This window comes from Carcharhinus amblyrhynchos, chromosome 12 (assembly GCF_965287045.1).
Source record: "Carcharhinus amblyrhynchos chromosome 12, sCarAmb.v2.hapA, whole genome shotgun sequence".
NCBI classification, from domain to species: domain Eukaryota; kingdom Metazoa; phylum Chordata; class Chondrichthyes; order Carcharhiniformes; family Carcharhinidae; genus Carcharhinus; species Carcharhinus amblyrhynchos.
In genome coordinates this window covers 30,222,957-30,249,806 of record NC_137335.1, presented here as the reverse complement: position 1 = coordinate 30,249,806, position 26,850 = coordinate 30,222,957, and the positions used below count along the sequence as shown (strand labels likewise).

The 26,850-nt window shown below is 43.4% G+C and overlaps 1 protein-coding gene across 6 annotated transcripts in view; it reads right to left on the bottom strand.

The window, feature by feature from the left end:
- Window positions 1-3,124: 3,124 nt before the first annotated feature.
- serac1 (serine active site containing 1) overlaps window positions 3,125-26,850 on the bottom strand; it is a 204,481-nt gene continuing 180,755 nt past the window's right edge. For all 6 annotated transcript variants that reach the window (XM_080200300.1, XM_080200302.1, XM_080200304.1 and 3 more), the window contains 2 exons: window positions 21,043-21,186; window positions 3,125-3,792 (listed from right to left, as the gene is read on the bottom strand). In XM_080200300.1, coding sequence (XP_080056426.1) covers window positions 3,638-3,792; window positions 21,043-21,186 — 299 coding nt within the window. In that variant the 3' untranslated portion in view covers window positions 3,125-3,637. The remainder of the gene's footprint in view (window positions 3,793-21,042; window positions 21,187-26,850) is intronic.

The window sequence follows — 26,850 nt, the reverse complement described above, 5'->3', positions numbered from 1 at the left end:
TTCCCTGAACCTTTTGTACACCTTCCTTTTCCTCCTGACTAGGTTCAACACAGCCTTCGTGCACCACGGTTCCCGCGACCTACCAAAACCTCCTTGTCTCATCGGAACGTTGTCATGCAGAGCTCCAGACAAACATTCCTTGAATATCCGCCACCTTCCTTCGGTACTTTTCCCTAAGAATGCCTCCTTCCAGTTTATTTGTCCAAGTAACTTCCTGACTTCTTCGTATCTCCCCTTACTCCAGACAAACACCTTCCTAGCCTGCCTGATCCTATCTCGTTCCAATGCAATTGTGAAGGAGATAGAATTATGGTCACCAGTCCCAAGATGCTCTCCTACCGAGAGATCCATCACCTGCCCTGGTTCATTCGCCAGTACCAGGTCAAGTACAGCCTCTCCCCTCGTAGGCTTATCCACATATTGTGTCAGGAAACCTTCCTGAACACACCTAACAAACTCCTCCCCATCCAAACCCCTTACCCTAGGGATATTCCAGTCGATGTTTGGGAAATTGAAGTCTCCCATCACGACAACTCTGTTATTAATACATCTCTCCAGAATCTGTTTCCCTATCTGCACCTCAACTTCCCTGTCACTATTGGGCGGCCTATAGAATACACCCAGCAAAGTTTTCGACCCTTTGCTGTCCGTAACTTCCACCCACAGAGACTCTGTAGATAGTCCCTCCACGGCATCCTCCTTCTCTGCAGCCATGACACTGTCCCTGATCAACAGTGCCACTCCACCACCTCTTCTGCCACCCTCCCTGTCCTTCCTGAAGCATCTGAAACCTGGCACCTGAAGTACCCAGTCCTGTCCCTGAGACATCCAAGTCTCCGTAATGGCCACCACATCACATTCCCAAGCAGCAATCCATGCCCTAAGCTCATCTACCTTATTCACTACACTCCTTGCATTAAAATATATACACTTCAGCCCCTCAGTTTGGGCATTTCCCTTCTCCAAACCCTGTCTAACCTCCCTCTCATACTGCCTGCAGTCCTCCCCTACCTGGGAGCTAACCTCCTCCGTCCCAGTCTCCCCATCACAATTCCCTCCCCCCATCCTTTCTAGTTTAAAGTCCCCCCGGTAGCCTTAGCCAGTCTTCCCAAGATATTAGTCCCCCTGGGATTTAAGTGCCACCCGTCTTTACTGTACAGGTCCCACCTACCCCTAAAGAGGTCCCAGTGATCTAGGAACTGAAATCCCTGCCCTCTGCACCAGTCCCTCAGCCACGCATTCAGCCTCCACCTCATTCCATTTCTTCCCTCATTCTCCCGTGGCACAGGCAGCAATCCTGAGATTACCACCTTCGCTTTTTTCTTCCTCAGCTGCCTACCCAGTTTCCTATAGTCCCTTTTCACGATTGCCTCCCTCTTCTTGCCTACGTCAGTAGTACCTATATGCACTACAACCTCTGGTTCCTCACCCTCCCCTTTCAGGATGTCTGGGACACGCCCAGAGACATCCCGAATCCCAGCCCCAGGGAGACAAACCACCATCCGCGACTCCCGTCTACATCCACAAAAACGCCTGTCCGCCCCCCTCACTGTGGAGTCCCCTATTAGCACTACCTTTCTGCTCTCTTTTTTAATTTTTTGACTTACTGGCCCAGCTCCAGAGACCTGGCCACCGCTTCCTCCCTCAGATGAGCTGTCCCCCCCAGTAGTACTCAGGCCGGAGTACTTATTTTGAAGGGGGACATCCACCGGTGTGCTCTCCATCACCCGAGGTTTCCCCTTCCTAATAGTTACCCAAGTGCCCTCTTCCCGTTGCCCTGATGTGACTACTTGCTGATAGCTCCTATCTATAACCTCCTCACTCTCCTGAATGAGCCGAAGGTCCTCGAGCTGCATTTGCAGCTCCTTAACCTGGTTCCGTAGGGTCTGCAGCTCCACACACCGAGCACAGGTGTGGACATCTGGTAGACCAGGAGCCTCCAAGACCTCCCACATGTTGCATTGGCAACAACATACAGGTCTCACACCCATACTTGCCCCTTTTAGCAACCCAGAGGAAAAAGTAAAAAAAAACTTATAACTTACCTTATCTCTTTGGCCCTGTGAGCCAAAGCCCTTACAGCACACACAAAAACAAAAGCAGTCTTACCTGCTCTCAGTCAGAGCCTCTCTCTCTCTTTTTTAGGTTAGAGGAGGGGGGAGGGCTGGGATACTCTACCTACGTAGAGTATCGGGAATCCCCTCCGGTCTAATTTATAGTAGGGTGAAAAAAAAACTTGACCCGAGTGCCCTAGCAACTACTTCCGGGGTAAAATTTAAAGCAAGCAAAAAAAACCCCACTAAAACAAAGTTAGTTTTTAAAAGAAAGAAAAAGTCGCTGTACTCACCCACAAGCTCTCCACTCGCAAATCGCAGCCTCTCTTCAGTGCTCCCACGGAACAATGAGGCCGGATCCCCGAGGTGAGTAAACTTTTAAAGGTGAAAAAAAAACTTGACCCGAGTGCCCTAGCAACTACTTCCGGGGTAAAATTTAAAGCAAGCAAAAAAACCCCACTAAAACAAAGTTAGTTTTTAAAAGAAAGAAAAAGTCGCTGTACTCACCCACAAGCTCTCCACTCGCAAATCGCAGCCTCTCTTCAGTGCTCCCACGGAACATCTTTGTCTTCCACTCACTTCTATGTTTACATGATGCCACTGCTAATATTTCCACTTACAGTATCCACTGCTATCCCAAAAATTTCTCTCTAATGGTATTTACATTACCACAAACTGTTTCTGGTCATCATTTAGTATCTACAGTCTCTAATATTTGCATTTATTTATCTCCTGATCACTTTTTTATGATTACATAAAAGCACTTAACTACTTATGAAACTCTTCAGGGAATTCTTTTAAAAGATCAGAACCTTCAAAAACATGAGTTTTCAAATTTAATATTTGTTTTGAAAATAAATGATGTCAAGGCATCTTCCACTGGGGAAAAAACCATCTGCAATGCAATCTTGTGATGTTGTGATTCTTCAAATGTTGGCTCAAGACAATCACAAAGTGGGCCTTTCTTTGTCTTCACTATTATTAAGTAAAACAAAATCATTCCAAATAAAGCAAGATTGGCTTTACAACCCAACACACAAACCTGGCAAATATTTCAATAAACACGTTAGTGTCTTCAATGTTGGACCATTTATTGCATAATTGTGATATACCATGGTACCATGTCCCATTATTAGGCAAAGCAAAAAGCATTAACAGTGGAAAACCAGTAAAAGTTTTTGCGTAAATTTGGTTAATCAAGTTTTGACATTACTGCAAGACAGGAGTGTTGCCTTTCATGTAAACCCAAAGTGTAAGGTTAAATTAATTGAGAGGTTGCAAAGCAAACTGTCAGTAATAAATAAATAACCAGTTTCATTAAACATAGATTTTGAAATACAGTTCTTTTATAAAAAAATTATATCCTTTAAACAAAATAGTTATTTGTGCATTAGCAGATTGTCTTTTGTGGACCTATAATAATATTACAAATGTTTATATATTGTTTTATTTATTATATACCACAATTTTTAGTATAATCCTAAAATGTAGCAAGCACTGGCTTTTTCATTTTTGTTTACTTGAGGAACACATCGCCATAAAATACCATGTAAAGTAGGATTTGCTCACTAAAGTACGGCTGCTTAGTGAGATCTTGATTCATCTTTTTTGAGTTCTTTTGCCAGGGCATCTTTTATAAATTTCAGACTCCGCTGATAAAGGAAGGAATCTCTGCTTCCAGGTTTGCAAATGTTTAGATGATTAACGTCCAAGGGAATAAAATCCCCAATTCCCAGGTCTGAAAAACAATTAAAATCTAAATTTATAATGTGTAATTGTGCAGATTCCATTAAAGTAACAGAACTGTCACCTGATGACAAAAATAAGGTCTCATCACTACCTTCAGTTGGTAAGAAAACTACATTATCTAAAACTGAGTCAACCAAACCAGGAAGGTGCAAAATGGTCTTTCCCAATGCCAATTTGAAGCTTGGTTTTAAAAACTACACACAAGTACTTCAGTATGGCACCTACTAATTTTCTTTTCCCTTTCCAATAAAAAAACACTTGATTTCAGGAGTAACGACAGCTCCTCACAGTGTGATGGCTCAGGGTGAGAACTAAATATGTGAACTCACACCCTGTTAATCTGGGGTGCAACAGTCTTTTTCTACAGACTAACTTAAAGTGACTGAAAATATAAGGTACAGGAACAAGTTGTAGACGGAGGAAGAGAGGCTGCAACAATGATTTAATAACAACGTTGACAATAGTGGCTTTAAAATGGCTATTCTGGCTCAGAGTGAAGAATGCTGGGAATTTGGTCAATTTATAGATTAAAACCAGATGCAGGTCAAAAAGAGGCTCTGGTCTGAGAGCTACGATTTGAAGCTTCCTGGGTTGGTCAGATCAGGGAAGTTGTTTACATTAACTGATACATTATGGCTCCGATTTATGGCTGTTATGTATAGGACATGTAAAATGAGCTAAGTGTCATGGCTTCATTCAAAAATAATTTCACTGGATGTTTGAGCCAGGTGATCAATCTCTGATTACACAATTGGCTGGATGACAGAGAATCTTCTGGAAGCATGTGGAGGATTGTGGATAAAAGACATGTGAGTTCTTTGTTTGGCAGCAATAACTCAGAAAAGATCAATCAACGCAATAAAGCTTGTACCTTGAAGATTGCTTCAGAGAGGATAAAATCGATTCTACATTGAGGATATTTCTTGGCCAGGGTTTTCCTAACTCGGCAGTATCTAGTTTCAGTTTAATAGTTAAAATTGATGTTCAATTAGAGTTAGCATGCAGTTTAAGAGTTAAAGTTCAGTTGAAAGTTGATGTTCAGTTAGCTAAGTTCAGTAAAGAGTTAATGAGTTGCAATTGTTTATGTTTGAGTTGGTACTAGAAGTGTTAAATAAAGAAATAATTGAATTATTGTCCTTAAAGTGGAATGCTTGGAAGGTGTTTAAATTAAAGCTGCATATCGAAGTGTTCCTCAATTTTCTCAACTGTTCAATTTATGTTTCCCACGGCACAATGAAAGGAACAAATGAACAACAACAACTCAGTTTTAAATTAATGGTATATTCTTAACTTATATTGGAGGTGATAGTGGATGCCTTGGTGATTATTTTCCAAACGTCGCTGGATTCCAGGGAAGTGCCGGAAGATTGGAAAACGGCTAATGTTACGCCGTTGTTTAAGAAGGGTGGCAGGCAAAAGGCGGGGAATTATAGGCCGGTTAGTTTAACGTCTGTGGTAGGTAAGATGTTAGAATCCGTGACCAAGGAGAAAATAGCGAGGCATCTTGAGGAGAATTGTTTGGTAGAGCAGACGCAGCATGGTTTCGTTAAGGGGAAATCGTGTCTGACGAATTTATTGGAGTTCTATGAGGATGTGTCTAGGGCGGTGGATAGAGGAGAGCCGGTGGATGTGGTGTTTCTTGATTTTCAGAAGGCGTTTGACAAGGTGCCTCACAAGAGGTTATTACAGAAGGTCAGGGGGCATGGAGTTGGGGGTAGGGTGTTAGCGTGGATAGAGGATTGGCTGTCAAATAGGAGGCAGAGAGTGGGGGTCAATGGGTGCTATTCGGATTGGCGGTTGGTGACTAGTGGAGTGCCCCAGGGGTCGGTGCTGGGGCCTCAGCTATTTACCATTTATATAGATGATCTGGAGGAGGGAACCAAGTGTATGGTGTCGAAATTTGCTGATGACACCAAGATTGAAGGAACGGCAAATTGTGCGGAGGGTGTGGAGAGTCTGCAGAAGGATCTAGATAGGCTGGGCGAATGGGCCAGGAATTGGCAAATGGAATTTAATGTTGGCAAATGTGAGGTTGTCCACTTTGGTAGGAATAATGGTAGGAAGGACTATTACTTACGGGGCGAAAAACTGCAGCATGCGACGGTGCAGAGGGACCTCGGGGTCCTTGTGCATGAGTCACAAAAACCCAGCCTGCAGGTGCAGCAGGTGGTCAGGAAGGCGAATGGGATGCTGGCCTTCATAGCGAGGGGGATTGAATATAAAAGTAGGGAGGTCTTGCTGCAGTCGTATAGGGCACTGGTGAGGCCGCAGCTGGAGTACTGTGTGCAGTTTTGGTCGCCGCACTTACGCAAGGATATTTTGGCCTTGGAGGGAGTGCAGAGGAGGTTTACTAGGCTGATTCCGGAGTTGAGGGGGTTGAACTATGAGGAGAGGCTGAATAAACTAGGCTTGTACTCGTTAGAGTTTAGAAGAATGAGGGGAGATCTCATTGAGACGTATAAGATGTTGAATGGGATGGATAGGATAGAGGTGAAGAGGCTCTTCCGACTCAGAAAGGACAGTAGGACTAGAGGGCACAGACTCAAGATAAAGGGGGGCGGTTTAGAACGGAGTTGAGGAGGAACTTCTTCACTCAAAGGGTGGTGAATCTCTGGAATTCTCTGCCCGTTGAAGTGATGGAGGCTGCCTCGCTCAATATTTTTAAGACGCGGGTTGATAGGTTTTTGACAGGCAAGGGGATTAAGGGTTATGGGGAGAGGGCGGGAATGTGGAACTGAGCCACGACAGATCAGCCATGATCTTACTGAATGGCGGGGCAGGCTCGAGGGGCTAGATGGCCTACTCCTGCTCCTATTTCTTATGTTCTTATGAGTACTTAATTCTCACTCATTGCACTCTTTCCATTGAATTCCATGATTGATTTGCAACCATTAAACTGCAGGAATTCTGATCCAAAGATCAGTTTGAAGAAAAACATTCAAAATCTTGAACAAACAAGATTTTGTACCAATCATAAATAAAAGTGAAGGAATGTTGTACAAATAAAGAACAAAGAAAATTACAGCACAGGAACAGGCCCTTCAGCCTTCCATGCCTACACCGACCACGCTGCCTGACTTAACTAAAAGCCCTTACGCCTCCGGGGACCATATCCCTCTATTCCCATCTCATTCATGTACTTGTCAAGACGCCCCTTAAAAGTCACTACTGTATCTTCTTCCACTACCTTCCCCAGCAACGAGTTCCAGGCACCCACCACTCTCTGTGTAAAAAGATCTGCCTTATACGTCTCTTAAAACTTGCCCCTTGCACTTTAAACCTATGCCCTCTAGTAATTGACTCTTCCACCCTGGGAAAAAGCTTCTGACTATCCACTCCATCCATATCCCTCAATCTTGTAGACTTCTATCAGGTCTCCCCTCAACCTCCATCGCTCCAATGAGAACAAAGCAAGTTTCTTCAACCTCTCCTCATAGCTAATGGTCTCCATACCAGGCAACATCCTGGTAAAGCTTTTCTGTACCCTCTCCAAAGCCTCCACATCCTTCTGGTAGCGTGGTGACCAGAATTGAACACTATGTTCCAAGTGCGGCCTCACTAAGGTTCTACAACATGATTTACCAATTTTTAGACTCAATGCCCCAGCCAATGAAGGTAAGTATGCCACGTGCCTTCTTGACTACCATCTCCACCTGCATTGCCACTTTCAGTGACCTGTGTACCTGTACACCCAGATTCCTTTGCCTATCAATACTCCGAAGGGCTCTGCCATTTACTCTATATTTCCTATCTGTATTAGACCTTCCAAAATGCATTACCTCACATTTGTTTGGATTAAACGCCATCTGCCTACTCTCTGCCCAAGTCTCCAACTGATCTATATCCTACTGTATCCTCATCACTATCCGCAAATCCACCAATCTTTGTGTAGTCCGCAAACTTACTAATCAATCCAGTTACATTTTGCTCCAAATCATTTATATATATTACAAACAGCAAAGGTCCCAGCACTGATCCCTCAGGAACACCACTTGTCACAGCCCTCCATTCAGAAATGCACTTTTCCACTGCTACCCTCTGTCTTCTTTGACTGAGTGGCGTTGAAAGCTAGTGGCATTTACTACCAAATAAACCTGTTGTACTTTAACCTGATGTTGTGAGACTTCTTACTACCTTCTTCAACTAAACCAGTTTTGTATTCACCTTGCCAGCTCATCTCTGATCCCATGCGACTTCATTTCTGTATCAGTCTGCCATGAGGCACCTTGTCAAAGGCCTTACTGAAGTCCATGTAGACAACATCCACTGCCCTACACTCATCAATCGTCTTCGTCATTTCCTCGAAAAACTCGATCAAGTTCGTGAGAACTACCTCCCCTTCACAAAACCATGTTGTCTCTCACTAATACGTCCACTTATTTCCAAGTGGGAATAAATCCTGTCTTGAAGAACCCTCTCCAATAATTTCCCTATCACTGATGTAAGGCTCACTGATGTACTGGCCTGTAATTACCTGGATTATTCTTGCTACCTTTCTTAAACAAGAGAACAACACTGGCCATTTTCCAATCCTCTGGGACCTCCCCTGTAAGAAGTCTCTCAACACCAGGTTAAAACTCGACAGGTTTACTTGGTAGTAAATGCCACTAGTTTTCGGAATGCTGTTCCTTCGTCAGGTGAGTGGAGAGTTCGGTACTCATTTACTGTATTGTCAGAACTCTCCACTCACCTGACGAAGGAACAGCATTCCCAAAGCTAGTGGCGTTTACTACCAAATAAACCTGTTGGACTTTAACCTGGTGTTGTGAGACTTCTTACTGTGTTTACCCCAGTCCAATGCCAGCATCTCCATATCATGATCTCCCCTGTAGCTAGTGAGGATACAAAGATTGCTCTCAGGGCCCAGCAATTTCCTCTCTTGCCTCTTTCTGTATTCTGGGGTATATCCCATTAAGCCCTGGAGACTTGTCTACCTTGATGTTTCTCAAGAACCCCAATACCTCCTTTTTGATCTCAACATGACTCAAACTATCTACATATCCTTTCCCAGACTCATCATCCGCCAAGTCCTCTCTTTGGTGAACACTGACACAAAGTACTCATTTAATACCTCGCCCATTTCCTCTGGCTTCACACACAGATTCCCTCCCTTGTCCTTGAGTGGGTCAATCCTCTCCGTGGCTGCCCTCTTGCTCTTTATATATGTATAAAAAGCCTTGGAATTTTCCTTAATTCTGCTGGCCAATGCTTTTTCATGACCCCCTTTAGTTCTTCTTACTCCTTGCTTAAGTTTCTTCCTACTTTCCTTGCATTCCATACTTGCTTTGTGTGGTCCCAGCCTCCTAGCTTTGACAAATGCTTTCTTTTACTCTTTGACTAGGCTCACAATATCTCTCGTTATTCAAAGTTCCCAAAACTTGCCATACTTATCCTTCATCCTTACAGGAACGTGCCGTACTGAATCCCTATCAACTTACACTTGAAAGCCTCCCACATGCCAGATGTTAATTTGCCCTCAAACATCTGCCCCCAATCTACATTCTTCAGTTCCTCCCTAATATTGTTGTGATTAGCCTTCCCCTAATTTAGCACCTTATCTTTATCCATCAGTACCTTAAAGCTTACTGAATTGTGGTCACTTATCTTTCTCTATCAGTACCTTAAAGCTTACTGAATTATGGTCACTGTTCCTGAACTGCTCCCCTACTGAAACATCGACTACCTGGCTGGGCTCATTCCCCAATACCAGGTCCAGTATGGCCCCTTCCCTAGTTGGACTATCTACATACTGTTTCAGGAAGCCTTCCTGGATGCTCCTTTCAAACTCTGTACCATCCATGCCCCAGCACTGAGTTCCAGTCAATATAGGGGAAATTAAAATCTCCCACCACAATAACGCTGTTGCTTTTATACCCTGACAAAATCTGCCTACACGGAGGGGAATATTGAGTTTGAAAGAATTTCTACACTACATCACAGATAACTGGCTATAATACAATTTGGAATATCCTGAGGTTTTGAATAGTAGTATCTAAATCCTAGTTTTCTTCTTATGTGATATGCTTACTGTTGCCTCGTTGTTATCAGTGATCCTCTGTTGTAAATATTTTAAGCTAAATTTTCTTATTGCTATTGGTACGATCAGTGGAATAACACTACTTGTACTGGAACATCAGTTTCTGTGATTTACTACGAGAGTGACCATCCCTGTCTTTGAAGGAACAAGGGATGACTGATTGAAAGAGCAGAAATTGTCAGCTGAATGTAATCTTCAGTGTATGGGACAAGAATGTTGATTATTTAAATATGTGAAACGCTAATTATTCATTCTTTTAACCAGGGATTTTGCCTTTAACTATGCGTACAGAACTTCCTGAAACTCACAAGGGAAAACACAATGAGAGAACATTGGGTATTCAAAGAGCTTAGTGTTTTGTAGGAAGGAAAGACTCTAAATACTAAAATCTTATACATACATCTTTGTCACTAGGAGGGGATTAGGACATTGAGGGGAAATTCCAAAAGGAGAGAAAAACTGGAAATTGTAAGTAGACATTCATTAACTGATTAGGAGGATATACCAGAGAGGGAAACAGACTACTTGGAGAGTTTGATAAAACTAAAGTGAGCAATAGTAAGTCATTAGATAGAGTCAGAGTAACAGGGGAAGTCAAAAAGCCTAAACCAGGATTACTGTGCATGTATGTGAATGCAAGGAATGTGGTTAATAATATTGATGAACTGCAGGCACAGGCTAATTCATGGAACTATGATATAATTGTTATTACGGAGATATGGCTCCAAGACGGCAGGACTGGACAGTAAATATTCGTGGATGTCTTTTTGGAGAGACAGGTGTGGAAGAAAAGAGAGTAGATGGGAGGGGGCAAGTGACAGTATTGATCAAAAAAATTCTAAAATGTCATAAAAGTCTGAATCACACCAGTTTTTTCAATGTACCCGCACTGCAATATTTTGACACTTAGTGCAATGAAAGAGCCTCAATGCGATTCACGCCAGCATGGACGCTCCGGGTACTTGACTCACTCAAAGTGGCCACAGTTGTACGGCGTTAACAAGGGGCAGCTCCATATAAGCACTAACGATGGACTCAGTGTCAGTTATGCCAAGAAGATGGCACCATGAAGAGCAGCAACAATGTTTTTGGAGAGAAAGCGGGGCCATCTGCTGGATGCTTTCAAAGAGAGGAGCATCATTTCTTTCCTCCAGGACAGGCGATGACCCAGGGGTCAGGATGGCAATGGGGCCTGGGAGACGATGGCAATGGCAGTGAGGGCGCACGTGCTGATCCTTTGCCGAGCAGGCATCGGGCTCCTGAAGATGCAGTTTTACTGCCTGGACCACTTTGGCACCTATTTTGGGCACAAAACGGTTCACAACTGGAAAAAATGGCTGGGAAGATTGGAAACTGTGTGACGCCAGGCACAATACTAACTTTTCACACCACACGCTATTTTCCCACCTCGCCATGCTAATCGATGGGGGTGGGACAAGGTGGTAAGACAGTGACCAGTATTGCAGAGGGAGAATGCGCTAGAAGGGTTAAGGATGTCATCTCTCTGACTAAGGTGAAGAATAGAAAAAGGTGCAATAACATTGATTGGTGAGATATATAGACCACCACTAGTGGAAGGGATGCAGGATATAGAATAATAAATCTGCAAAGAAATTACAGGAATAATTATAACAGAGAAACTTCCAAATATAGATTGGAATCCATCATCCCAGTACCTAAGAAAAACCAAACAGTGTGCCTTAATGACTATCGGCTGGTGGCTCTGACATCCATCATTATGAAGTGCTTCAAAAAGCTAGTCATGCATGAATCAATTCCAGCCTCCCAGACTACCTGGATCCACTACAGTTTGTCTACCGCCGCAACAGGTCCATAGCAGACACCATCTCCCTGGCCATGCACTCAACCCTGGAATACCAAGATAAAAGTATACCTATGTCAGACTCCTATTTATTGACTACTGCTCAGCCTTCAACATCATTATTCCCATAAAACTTATCTCCAAACTTTGTGTTCTGGGCCTTGGCACCTCCCTCTGCAACTAGATCCTGAACTTCCTAACCCACAGACTGTAATTAGTAAGACTAGGCAACAAAACCTCCTCCATGATCATCCTCAACACTACTGCCCCACAAGGCTGTGTTCTCAGCCCCCTACTATATCCTTATACACCTATGACTGTGTGGCCAAATTCTCCTCCAATTCGATTTTCAAGTTTGCTGATGCACCACTGTAGTGGCTTGGATCTCAAACAGTGACGAGACAGAGTACAGGAATGAGACAGAGAGTCTGGTGAACTGGTGCGGCAACAATAATCTCTCCCTCAATGTCAACAAACGAAGGAGATTGTCATCAACTTCAGGAAGTGTATTGGAGAACATGCATACATGTTCATCTATGTCAATGGGGACGAAGTAGAAAGGGTCAAAAGCTTCACGTTTTTAGGTGTCCAGATCACCAACAACCTGTTCTAAGCCCCCCATGCCGACACTATAGTTAAGAAAGCCCATCAATGGCTCTACTTTCTCAGACTAAGGAAATTTAGTATGTCAGCTATGACATTCATCAAGTTTTCCAGATGCACCATAGAAAACATTTTTTCTGGTTCTATCATAACTTGGTATGGCTCCTGCTCTGCCCAAGACCAAAAAGTTATGAATGCAGCCCAATGCATCATGCAAACCAGCCTCCCATCCACTGACTCTTCTACATTTCCCACTGCCTCGGCAAAGCAGTCAGCATAATTAAGAACGCTACACACCCCAGACATTCTCTCTTCCACCTTCTTCCGTCAGGGAAAAGATACAAAATTCTGAGGTCATATACCAACCGACTCAAGAACAGCTTCTTCTCTGCTACTGTCAGACTTTTGAATGGACTTTCTTGCATTAAGTTGATCTTTCTCTACACCCTAGCTATGACTGTAACACCACATTCTGTACTCTCTCGTTTCCTTCTCTATGAACTATATGCTTTGACTGTATAGAAACAAGGAACAATACTTTTCACTGTATGTTAATACATGTGACAATAATAAATCAAATCAAATCAATAGGAATAGTGCAAAGTTGTTTTTCAGATTGAAGAAAGCTGTGTTGTGAAGTTCCGTAGTGTTGTGACCCTTGATGTTCCTGATATATATTAATGACCTAGATTGTAGGTATAGGGTATGACTTCAAAATTTGTCAATGATACGAAGATTGGAAGCATTATCAACCATGATGAAGATCATCTTAAACTTCAAAAGGACATAAACAAGTTGGTGGATTGGGTAGACAAATGGCAGATGAAGTTCAATGCAGAGAAGTGTGAAGTGATTAATTTTAGCAGGGACAATGTGGAGAGACTGTGAAAAATAAAGGGAGAAACTTTCAGAGGTACAGGAACAAAGAGAACCCGGTGTATATGTAAGTCATTGAAGGTGGTAGGGCATGTTGATAGAGCATTTAATAAAGCAATGCACCTTGCTCAACAGTCATCAACTCGGTAGAAGAATAAAGCAGAAAAGTAAAAATCTTGTAAAGCAAAATGTTCCATGGATAGAGGACTGATTAGTTAACAGGGAAAAGTCTGACAACACCAGGTTTTAGTCCAACCGATTTATTTGATAGTAAACTCACAAGCTTTCGGGTTAGCCCCTTCGTCAGGTGATCGCATTCTAATCAGTAATCTCTAAACTGTCTGTGCTTTATATGCTCTGTCTGAGGCCAGAACTCTCCATTCACCTGACGAAGGGGCTAACCCGAAAGCTTGTGAGTTTACTATCAAATAAATCAGTTGGACTAAAACCTGGTGTTGTCAGACTTTTTACTGTGTTTACCCCAGTCCAATGCCGGCATATCCACATCATAGTTAACAGGAAGCAGAGTGTAGAAATAAATGGACCATCAAGCTGTAACTAGTGGACTGCACACAGTAAGAAGTCTCATAGCACCAGGTTAAACTCTAACAGGTTTATTTGGTAGCAAAAACCAGTAGATTTTCCCACATTATACTCCACCTACCAAAATATTTACCCATTCATATAACCGTTCTCCATCCCTTTGCAGACTCCTTATGCCTTCCTCATAACTTACTCTCCTATATACCTTTGCGTCGTCAGCGAAATTAAGAACCATACATCTGATCCCTTAATCCAAGTCATTGCTGTAGATTGTAAATAGTTGAGACACTAGCCACTAGCTTTTGAAGTGCTTGCTGCCCCTTCGTCAGGTGAGTGAAGTGCCACAGGGATTAATGTCTCAACTATTTACAATCTACAGCAATGACTTGGATTAAGGGACTAAATGTATGGTTCTTAATTTTGTTGACGACACAAAGGCATATAGGAGAGTAAGTTATGAGGCAGGCATAAGGAGGCTGCAAGGGATAGAGAACGGTTATATGAATGGGTAAATATTTTGGTAGGTGAAGTATAATGTGGGAATATGTTAGGAAGAATAGAAAAACAGTACTTAGTTAAACAGTGGTACACGGGTTTCGATATGAATCATAAAAGGTTAGTATGGAGATACAGCAAGTGAACAATTTTGATCTCATTAGTTAGGAAAGGGTATAATTACATTAGAAGCAGTTCAGAGAAGGTTCACACAACTTATTCATGGGATGAAGGGATTATCTAGTGGGAAAAAGTTGGGCCTACATCCAATGGGGTTTAGAAGATCATGAGGAGACTTGACAGGATGGATGCTGACTTCCCCATTATGAGAGAGGCACAGTTCAAAATAAGTCTCACATTTAAGACGCAGATGTGGAGAAATTTTATTAACTCAGAGAAACATGGAAAATAGAACAGTAGGTCACTTGGCTCTCTAAGCCTGTTCTGCCATTCAATATACTAATAGTTGATCTTCCATCTCAATGCCAAACTTCCGCACTCGCCTCATATCCCTTGATGCCTTTAAAGTCTAGAAATCTGTCTATTTCCTTCTTAAATATATTCAGTGACTTGGTCTCCACAGCCTTCTGTGGTAGAGAATGCCACACGTTCACCATCTTCTGAGTGAAAAGGTTTCTTCTCATCTCGGTCCTAAATCTTATCTCACCCTGTATTCTGAGACTGTGATTCCTTGTTCTAGACCCTCAGCCGGAGCAAACAACATCCCTGCATCCAGTCTTTCCAACCTCAGCAGAATTTTATACATTTCAACGAGATCCCTTCTCATTCTTCTAAACTTGAGTGAATAAAGACCTGGGCGATCCAATACCTCCTTATACTATAATCCTGCCATCTCAAGAATTAATCTGGTGAACCTTCGCTGTACTCTCTCTATGGCAAGCATGTCCTTTCTAGGCAAGGAGACCAAAACTGCACAGAATACTCCAAGTGTGATCTCACTAAGGTCCTGTACAGCTGCAGTAAGACAGCCTTGCTCCTGTACTCAAGTCCTCTTGCAATGAACGCCAAAAGAGTCTTAGTCTGTAGAATTCTCTTCTCCAAAGAACAGTGGAAACAAGGACACTGACTATTTTTAAAGTTGAGTTAGATAGATTCTTGATTGACTTTTGCCTCAATAAAAATCACCCTTTGGTTGCTAATTGGCCTCATCCTTCCTTTGGCTACCCTTTTAATATTTCTATGCTTCTAAAATATTTTTATTTTATATGCTAATCTATTTTCATCCACCCCATTTCTCCTTTTTTTAAAAAACTTTGTCGGTTCTCCATTTTATCTTTTGTATTCAGCTTAACCCTTGACTGAACTATGAATCTGGTATTTATCATAAGCATCCTTTACTTGTTGCATCATAATATCTAAAACTTTATTTGAGTATTGCTGAAAAAGAGGCATACTCTCAAACCTTTTCATCCTGCACTCATCAGTCCAAACGTAAGAATGCCAAATTCTAAGCAAACATGAGAAAAGGATGTTAATTGGTCGGCAAATTGATTCTGATTGGCTGAGGCACTGCCATAGAATGCACCAGAGAACTATTGGCCCCCACGTTTTTGTTTAATTTGAGGAACTGGTGAAGCTAGCTACTTCACACTGCTGGTATGCAGTAGCAACATGAGTGATATATTCCACTAACAGGGTGCTACTGCCAAGCCAAAAAGACGTTCTATACACCACACAAATTGATAACGTTGTATATTTTAGGGCCGATGCAATGCCAGTGATGTAGGCCATATGTCCTGTAACTAATGGATTGTATCAAACAGCATGTCCCTTTGATGGTATGTCCCTATGGCTATGTGAAGAGTGCTGAATGTAGTCAACCAGCCTGTGCTTACAAAACTCAGAATATAATATTTAATGTTAAATGTGATTCTGCAATTGAACAGCACTTGCTGAACAATCCCTGAGTGCATTAACAACTAATTTGAGATTATCAGACTCGTAATGTGGCTCACTTATGTTTACTAAATTAACATACACAGGCACTTGTTATCGGCAACCAAAAGAGAAATGTCCAAGCATTCAGACTTTTTAAAATTGAACAAAAGTATGGGGGGCAGTAGTTCCATGTAGATTCTCCATGGCAGTGTCATAACTTAACAGAGTCTACTTGTCAAATCATCAGCATTCTTTTCTCATGCAGTATTGACTGCTGTTCCCTTCAAAATTTGGCATTCTTGCATCTGTTCTAATGAGTACAACATGAAAAGTTTTAACAACCTGTCTCATTTTTCAGCATAACTCGAGGTTAACACTATAAAGTCATAGTTGTAGAATCGTACAGCGCAGAAAGACATTTTGGTCCATCAAGTCTACATTGATAATAATTACCGTCTAATCCTGTTAGAATTTTATAAATTTCTATAAGATCCCCTCTCACTCTTCTAAACTCCAATGAATATAATTGTAACCAACTTGGTCTCTCCTCATATGGCAGACCTGTCATCCCAGGAATCAACCTGGTAAATGTCTGCCAAACTTTCTCCATAGCAAGGAAATTCTTCTTCAGATAAGGACACCAAAACTGCACACAATACTCCAGGTGCGGCTTCATCAATGCCCTATACAATTTCAGTAAAACATCCCTATTTTTATACTCAAATCCTCTCACTTTAAAGGCCAACATACCATTTGTCTTCTTTACTGCCTGCTGCACCTGTGCACTTTTAGCAACTTATGCAATGAGGACACCAAGGTCACACTGAGTATCCCCGTCTCTCAACTTACACCTATTCAAATAATATGCCTTTCTATTTTTGCTACTGAAGTGGATAATTTTACATTTATCCACAGTACATTGCGTGTTGCCATGCAGATGGCAAATGGCAGAGGTGATAGTAGATGCCTTAGTGATTATTTACCAAACTTCGCTGGGTTCCGGGGAAGTGCCGGAAGATTGGAAAATGGCTAATATTACGCCGCTGTTTAAAAAAGGTAGCAGGCAAAAGGCAGGGAATTATAGGCCGGTTAGTTTAACGTCTGTTGTTGGAAAAATGCTGGAATCCGTCATCAAAGAAGAAATAGCGAGGTACCTAGAGAAGAATTGTTTGATAGAGCAGATGCATCACGGATTCATTAAGGGGAAGTCGTGTTTGACAAATTTATTGGAATTCTATGAGGATGTGACTACTGCGGTAGACAGAGGGGAACCGGTGGATGTGGTGTTTCTTGATTTTCAGAAGGCGTTTAATTAGGTGCCGCACAAAAAGTTGCTTCAAAAGGTTAGGGGGCATGGAGTTGGGGGTAAGGTGTTAGCGTGGATAGAGGATTGGCTGTCTAATAGGAGGCAGAGAGTTGGTATCAATGGGTGCTATTCTGATTGGCGGTTGGAGACTAGTGGAGTGCCGCAGGGATCGGTGCTGGGGCCTCAGCTATTTACCATTTATATAGATGATCTGGAGGAGGGGGCTGAGTGTAGGGTGTCGAAATTTGCTGATGACACAAAGATGAGTGGAAAAGCAAATTGTGCGGAGGGTGTGGAAAGTCTGCAGAAGGATCTAGATAGGTTGAGCGAGTAGGCGAGGACCTGGCAGATGGAGTATAATGTTAGCAAGTGTGAGGTTATCCACTTTGGCAGGAATAATAGTAGGAGGGATTACTATTTAAAGGGCGAAAAGCTGCAGTATGCTATGGTGCAGAGGGACCTGGGGGTCCTTGTGCATGAGACGCAAAAACCCAGTCTGCAGGTGCAGCAGGTGATCAAGAAGGTGAATGGGATGCTGGCCTTTATAGCGAGGGGGATAGAATATAAAAGTAGGGAGGTCTTGCTGCGACTGTACAGGGTACTGGTGAGGCTGCAGCTGGAGTACTGTGTGCAGTTTTGGTCGCCGCACTTGCGCAAGGATATTTTGGCCTTGGAGGGAGTGTAGAGGAGGTTCACTAGGCTGATACCGGAGATGAGGGGGTTGGACTATGAAGAGAGACTAAATAGGCTGGGTCTGTACTCGTTGGAGTTTGGAAGGATGAGGGGGGATCTTATAGAGGCGTATAAGATAATGAAGGGGATGGATTGGGTAGAGGTAGAGAGATTCTTCCCGCTCAGACTAGAGGGCACAGCCTCAAGGTAAGGGGGGGCAGTTTAGATTGGAGTTGAGGAGGAACTTCTTCACTCAAAGGGTGGTGAATCTCTGGAATTCTCTGCCCGTTGATGTGGTGGAGGCTACCTCGCTAAATATATTTAAGTCACGGGTAGATAGGTTTTTGGTAGGCAAGGGAATTAAGGGTTATGGGGAGAAAGCGGGAAAGTGGAACTGAGCCACTTCAGATCAGCCATGATCTTATTGAATGGCAGCGCAGGCTCGAAGGGCCAGATGGCCTACTCCTGCTCCTACTTCTTATGTTCTTATATGCCCGCTCACTCAGCCTGTCCAAATCACACTCAAGCATCTCTGTATCCTCCTCACAGCTCACCTTCCCACCCAACTTTGTATCATCTGCAACTTTGGAGATAATACATTTTGCTCCCTCGTTCAAATCATTAATATATAATGTAAATAGTTGAGGTCCTAGCACAGATCCCTGCAGCATCTGACTAGTCACTGCCTGCCAATCATAAAAAACCCATTTATTCCAACTCTTTGCTTCTTGTCTGCTAAACCAGCTTTCTCACCACCTCAAGACAATATATGCAATTCCATCCACTTTAACTTTACATGATAATTTGTTATGTGAGACTTTGCAAATTCCTTCTAAAAGTCTAAATAAACCACATCCCTCAATTCTCCCTGGTCAACTCTACTAGTTACATCCTCAAAGAATTCCAGTACATTTGTCAAGCATAATTTCCCTTTCATAAATCCATATTGACTCTGTCTGATTATACCACTGCTTTCCAAATCCTGTGCTATGAAATCCTTCATAATGGACTCTAGTAACTTCCCTACTACTGATGTTAGGCTCACTGGTCTACAGTTCCCTGTTTTCTCTCTACCTCTCTTTTTGAATAGCTTATTTACATTAGGTACCCTCCAATATGTAGGAACCATTCCAGAGTCTAAAGAATTTTGTAGAATGACCACCAATGGATCTACCATTTCTGGAGTCACTTCGTTAAGTACTCTGGGATGAAGGTTATCAGGCCTGGAGATGTATCTACCTTCAATCCCATTAATTTCCCCAAAACCATTTCTCTAGTAATACTAAATTCCTTCAGCTCCTCACTAAAACTTGTGTTTCTCAGAACCTCTGGTATATTATTTATGTCTTCCTTTGTGAAGGCAGAAGCAAAGTACAAATTTATTTCCTCAGCCATTTCCTTTTCCCTCATTCTGAATTCCCCCATTTGACTGTAAGGAGCTTACATTTTTTTTTGTCAATTCATAGAAGCCCTATAGTGCAGGAAGCCATTTGATCCATCGTGTCTGCACCGACCACAACCCCACCCAGGCCCCATCCACATAACCCCACGTATTTACCTAAGGGGCAATTAAGTATGCCTAATCCACCTAATCTACACATCTTTGGAGAGTGGGTGGAAACCAGGGCACTCAGAGGAAACCCATGCAGACACAGAAAGAACGTGCAAACTTGACACTGACAGTGACTTGAGGCCAGAATTGAACCTGGGTTCCTTTCACCATGAGGCAACAGTGCTAACCACTGTGCTACACAATTATTTTCTTTTTACATAACTGTAAAAACTTTTACAATCAGTTTATATATTCCCTACTAGCTTACTTTCATACACTATTCTTCCCTTCTTATTTAACCTCTTGGTCTGCCTTTGCTGAACTTTAAAGGGCTCCCAATCCTCAGGTCCATTGATTTATCTTTCCAATCTGTTTATTTCTTTGAATTTAATACCATCTCAAATTTCCCTTGTAAGCCACGGTTTGGCCACAGTTCCCCTTCCACTCTTGCACCAAATAGGAATAAACAATGTTAGGAGTTAACCTATTTGTTCCTCGAATGCCTGCCATTGCCTGTCCACTGTCCTTTCTTTCAGTAATTTTTCCCAGTCCATCATAGTAACTCATACCATCATAGTTACTTTTAGGGCCCTGGTCTGAGTATCAGTTATCTCACTATCCATATTGATAAAGTATTCTATCATATTATGGTCACTCATCCCCAAGGGTTTACTCACAACTAGACTGCTAACTAGTTGTTTCTCAATCACAATATCCAGTCCAGGAAGGCCTGTTCCCTTGTTGGTTTCTCAATGCATTGGTCCAGAAAACCACTGTACTGTGACTAATTTGACTCACCCAATCTTTATGCAAATTAAAGTCACCCATAATCACAGATGTTCCTTTATCACATGCATTTCTCATTTCCTGTCTGCTATTATTACCAACATTACCACCACAGCTTGGTGGTCCGTGACTTTGGTGTTTCTTAATTCGACCCATACAGATTCCACATTGTCTGTGCTAATAGCTTTCTTTAAATTGCCCGAGGTAAAATTATGGCCAGGTCAGGGCACAGTTTTGAGGGCTGCAAAACCACCAGGGGGGGGATCGTAACATTCTGCCCTTGGAATCATGACAGCACAGATGGGGGCCATTAGACTCATCAAGAGCCATTTTCAATACTGGAGAGAATAGAAAATTGTTTGAAAGGATCCAAATATACAGTTTGGGAAAGATGTACACAAGCTTGGGAGGTGACAAGACTCCTGGATAAGACAAGGAGATTGAGGTAGTTTACAAGGACAGAGGAATCAAGGGGTGATAGCAGAGAATTTGAATGAGATGGGGACAGTTCCTGAGGTGAGAGAAACATTCACAGTATCAACTAACATGAGGGCCAGGAAGCAATGTTGGGTGATTTAGTGGGAATATGATCAAGGGAATGGGAAGTGGCTCTCATGGATCGTCTCGCTAGTCTGAGGTATACTATACCTGCTGACATTGGAGGTACCACATGCAGTTTGATCATACTGCCAATGTAGGTTGGTAACATTTCCCCAAAACTCAGTACGTTGACTTCATGTTCCTGCACCAGCTTGACAAAGTTATTGTTCAGTTCTCTCAAAGCAGGTGAATCTACAAGAAAACATTTATTAAGAAAGGTAAATAAAAAGTTGATGATAATCCTTATGAAATTGTAGTTTTAAGGGATAAGTATTATTGTTATGGTTTAACATCGGCTACAAAAGGAATTCCTGGAGCTGTGGAACTTCTTACCATACATTTGAAATTAAACAACCAATTAGAATTCCAGTAATTAAGCTACTAAACTGTCAGAAGCATCTTTATTACTACATTAATGTAATTCAACAAAAATAATATTAATAATAAAATAATATTTTAAACCCTTTACTTCAGGTTTGCACATTTCCTCCCATTCTCTGTTTTAACTTTTAATCTTTTGCAAGTCATTAGGTGGAATTTCCTAAAAAATTCAAGTGTCATAACGACGTGAAAATGGGAGTGTTTCACTTCAATATTTGGTGTGAGCTTGGAACTGCAATTGTCTGGTAGCTGGGAGATTTGTCCAATGGGGTCAGGGGGCTTCAAAGTGCTCAGGTGTCATTGCACAGGGCGCTCCGATCTACTATTGAACCAGGACTCCTGCTCCCACCCTCCCCCAACAGACATCAGAAATTACCCCCCTCCACCTCCTGCTACATTGGTGGCACTGTCACACCCCCCACCACATCAAAACAAAATGCTGGCTTCGGAGCATCAGGACTCTCTGTCTCCTTGTGCACCTGCCCTGTCTCAATCACCCTCTGCACGCCCTACTCACTCCATGACCACCCTCCTTACAGAGCTCCCCACTGAATACTACCACCCTTGCAGTGCTTCCCTGCTGCTAACTAGCTGCCTTGTGGAGCTCTCCCCTGCATAAGCGTCCTCGTCATTGAACATGTCACACCCCCATCATAGCCCCATTCCCATTCAGGCCCAATCCTTTGCACTGCCCCAGCACTGGGTCACCATCAGGGTGCCAGGTGGCCCTGCCAGGCTGGCACTGCCCGATAGGCACTACCCGTCCAGGTGCCCTACCACCCAGGGGCTTCAATGGGCTCTGAATCCCCAGCATTGCCATGGTGCCTGATCTCCATTACTGCAAAATGATTCTCGTCAACATGATGTCTCACTGTTGAAGGCGAAAGCATCCGGGAGGGTGGTAGCAGACCTGCTGAACCAGATAAGTGCTTTTAAATTGCATAATTTTTATGTTAATAGGCTTCATGCTCTTTCTGGGCATAAAGAGAGCCTGGGAGGACTGGAAACTGATTTGGTCCATTTTTGGCCACCCGTGCTATTTTCCTGGCTCACCACGCTGAGATGGTAATATCGCGCCCATTACGTGATTGAGAGTGGACTTCTCCCATCTTGGACTAAGACTGGGATTTTCCGCTCCTGTTTGCATTGGGCAGATCAGGTGAAGAGAGTGGAAAATATTCAAAGATGCGTTTTATATTGGTGTGAAAGATTACCATGATTGTCCCTTGCACTGTCAGTGGCGAGCCACGTTTCCTATTGTTCAGCATCGGGGACATCATTCTTGAGTCTATACACTGCAATGATGTTGTCTGTCAAAATATCCATCCACGGTGGCGTGATGTCACAACAGCGTGAAGCACGACTGGCTTTAAAAGGAGAGCTCAGAAATAAACGCAGCGCTCGTAGAGTGCTCTGAGTAATCGGGGGGGTTGTCTCTGAGGGAGCCTGGAGTGACACTCGAGGGAAGCTGGGATGACATCTTTGGCTTCTTGAAGAAGTTGGTATTGACAAATGCCATCAATAGACCAGGGTGAACGCAAGGCCATGGAGTGAACACTTAGACAATGCCTATGCCTTAGATGAGAACTCAGGGTATAGTAGGGTGGCCAAAGGTATGGCCACTTGGTTATGTGGTGTGAGGCAAGGGCATTGTAGGATGTTGCCAAAGCAGAAATATAGAAACTAGAAGCAGGAATAGGCCGTTTGGTCCTTTGAGCCTTCTCCGCAGTTTATTTTGATCACTTCTGATTACTAAATTCAGTATCTGTATCCCTTTAGCCCCAAACGCTATATCTAATTTCTTCTTGAAATCAGACATTTTGGCCTCAACCACATTCTGTGGTAGTGAATTCCACACATCACCACCCTCTGGGTGAAGAAATTTCTCAGTTCTGAAACGTTTATGCCTCATCCTCAAACTATAAACCCTAGTTCTGGACTCCCCCACCATGGGAACATTCTTTCTGAATCTACCCTGTCTAATCCTGTTAGAATTTTATAAGTTTCCATAGATTTCCACTCACTCATCTAAACTCCAGTGAACATAATCCTAAATGACTTAGTCTTTCCTCATATGACAAACCTGTCATCCCAGTAATCAGCCTAGTAAACCTTTGCTGTACTCCCTCTATAGCAAGGACATCTTTCCTCAGATAAGGACACCAAAACTGCACACAATACTCCAGATAAGGCCCCACCAACACGCTATACAATTGCAGCAAAACATTCCTATGCGAATGCGAAGTAAGAACTGGCTACCAATGTTGTGGCCTAGACATGAGTCAGTGGGCCTTAAGAGGAAGCTTCAGATGATGACTAGACGAAGGGTGGTCCTTAGGAGACAAATGCTAACCATTACGTCTTTGTCTTTGATATAGCAGTGAGGAGAACATATGGAACATGCAAATTGGTGATCTCACTGTCATTCTTCTCGCAAATAGGCAGATGATGATGTCAATGGAGGTGCCTTGACTCGCCAAAGGCAGAAGAGAATCATGGAAGGGAAGGTGTGGCAGAGCCTGCTTTGCACACAGAGTATGACCCCCCAGACAGCAATCGCTTAGAGGTGCTTCGCTAGACCCAGGTATGCAGGTAGCATCTAACTTACCTGCAGATGTTGGAGAACCAGTGTCACCAAAGAGTACACATGTCCAAGGAACTGGCTGGTCACACCTGCCACCTTCTGCAGGATTTGATGCCACAGGGACTTGAAGGGCATCCACTACCATTGTCACTGAAAGTGACTACGGTGCTCAATTCCTACGCAAGTGGCTCCTTCAAGGACTCCACAGGTGACCTCTATGGCGTTTTGCACACAAACGCATCCAAAGATGATAGTTGCAATCCTTGACAGGGTGCACAACTTTGTGTGTTTCAACTGGGATCGGGCAAACCAGGGTGCAAGCAATGAGCTTTGTGCAGATCTTTGGTTTTCCATTGGTGCAATGTGCCATCGACTGCAATTACATGACACTCAAAGCTCTGAGGCATCAAGCTGTGAACTTCGTGAACTGCAAGGGCTTCCTGTCAGTAAACATCAAATGTATTCTCTAGATATGTGCTCAATTTCTAGAGTGTGCACTACATTCTGAGCTGCTCTCAGATCCCTGACATATTTCAGGGTCTACAAGGTTTGTTCCTTGGGAACAAGGGCTGCCCACTGAGGATATGGATAATGATGCTTGTGCGGAGGCTGCAGGTTACAGCTGAGACAATCTCATGCTGCAACTTGCACTTTGGTAGAGCAGACCATTGGTTGAAGACAAGATTCTTAGTGCCTGGACTGGTCTGGTGGAGCCCTGCAATATAATCTGCAGAGGGTGTCATGCATTGTGGGCACCTACTGCACCGTATACAACCTGATGGTGCAACAAGGGATGAGGCAAGTAGATTCTCCAGAGAATGTTGGCAATAAGGCAATAGTTATGTCTAGACAAGGAAAGTAAATTTGGGGCGCAGTCATTGCTACTAGATTCATGAGGGCTGATTGGGATATTCAGTGAGGACATCCCATTATCTTCAAATGGTTTCTATAAGCATTGTTCTCCTATCTGTCTGATTGCAACACACACCCTCTGTGATAAGGCTCCTTGTCATGGGACACAGTGATTGCTCATAGTCACTACATTCCAGGAGGATGATGATGACTTGAAGTGGGGATGGTCCTCACAGAGCTTTATGAATGTCTGACTCCAATCTGGCTGATGGCAACTTGTTTTCCTCAATGACCAGGTCATAGCATGTGATGCAGCAGGAAATGTTTTATCTCTTCTGATCCTACAGCATCCTTTGTGAGCTGCACCCTTAAGGGAGCCGGAGGCATAAGCAGATAGGATGGGAGGGGGCTGGGGCAACCACACCTCAAAGTTGAGAGAGCACACCAGGACAATGATTGGACTGAGTGACACTAGCTTGTACATTGTGAGAGACATCCTCATTTCCTACAAGATACAGGCATGACTGATACAGCCATCAATGTGTTGAGAACCTTGCGTAAAGCAGATGGAGAAAGCCCTGAACTGAACACCCTGCCTTTATCTTGTGCAAGGGGCAGGTTTTTACTTCAGAATTACAGGGACACAGTCCTTTCTAATCTTGCTGCTTGGTCTTGGAGCATCCACAACATCCACCTGGAGGCAGCCTACTGTCTGCCATGCCCTGTTGTCTGTGATGACCTTGGTTAAGAACTCTCCATTCACCTGATGAAGGGGGTAACCTCGAAAGCTGTGTGTTTACTATCAAATAAATTGGTTGGACTTAAACCTGGTGTTGTCAGACTTTTTACTGTGTTTACCCCAGTCCAACACTGGCATATCCACATTGTGATGACCTTGGCAGGCGTCCTCTGGAGGGCCAAGACCTGAAGGGCCTTGGCCAGCTTTCAGAGCCCTGTGTGGCAGTGCCATCCTCTTTCCCTGTGGAGCTGGAGTAGAGACAGTCATAGGAAGATAGAACTTGGATGGTAAAGATGAGTAGGTTGAGAGGATTAGCCGTGATAAATCCACAGGATTATGGGGATAGGGCGGAAGGGAGGGATTAGGTGGAATGCTTTTTCAGAGAATCAATGCAGACTCAATAGGCTGGATGGCCTCCTTCTGCACCACAAGGATTCTGTGGTTCTCTGAATGGGACATTCTTGGAGTCAGTTGGTTGGATGGCTCTGGATTGTGCACCAGCAAATCTTCCTCCCAATCGAAGCTTCTGAGGGCCCCAAGCTTCCTCCTTATGATAAAGAGGCAGCTGAAGTGAGCTCGACAATCTGCACCATCCTCAGCAGTGCAGGACAAAGTCTTGGACCGAGGTCTCTACGGCATTTGCCACCATGGCACTGTTGGTCTCATTGCGTTAGAGTGTCCGCATAAACACCTCAGGTATAAGAAAAACAGACTCCTCCATGGAGCCTTTTAATTCAAGGAATGTACCAGACATTTCTTTCTGATTTTCTCTCCCTTGCCTTTGGAGTTCCCGCAATTGAGTCATAACCGAGTCCAGAGACACGTCATCTGACTAGGACTCTGTGGATTCCTGGTCTCCACAAACCTCCTAGTGCCTGCACCCTGGGATCTCCATGCCTCCTTCTGCTGTGGACCAAATAGTGTGATGTGCTGACCAGACTGTGACCCCGAGGCTATTCTAAAACTAAGTGCTGCTGAGGTGCTTGTTTCTGGGCTGATGGAGGATGTGGGTGAGCACTGTGACGTTTCTTCTATTTCAGGGTTTGTGGATCCCTTCTCTATGCTGCAGCTGGGGCTGGAGTCGAGGATCTGGCTGGTGGATTCCCTTGGCTGCTTCCCAGATGTGTTTGCAAAAGAAAGGAGAGTCCATTAGTGCATGGCATGTACTGAGAAAAAGGAGGTATGAATCTCAGCATTGTTGGTTGATTAATGTTGCAGTGCTGGATCCTCGCTTAGTTTATCCCCACTGAACTCACCAACAGCACAAGAGTGGTCGATACCATCCTCGACCAGCTGGATG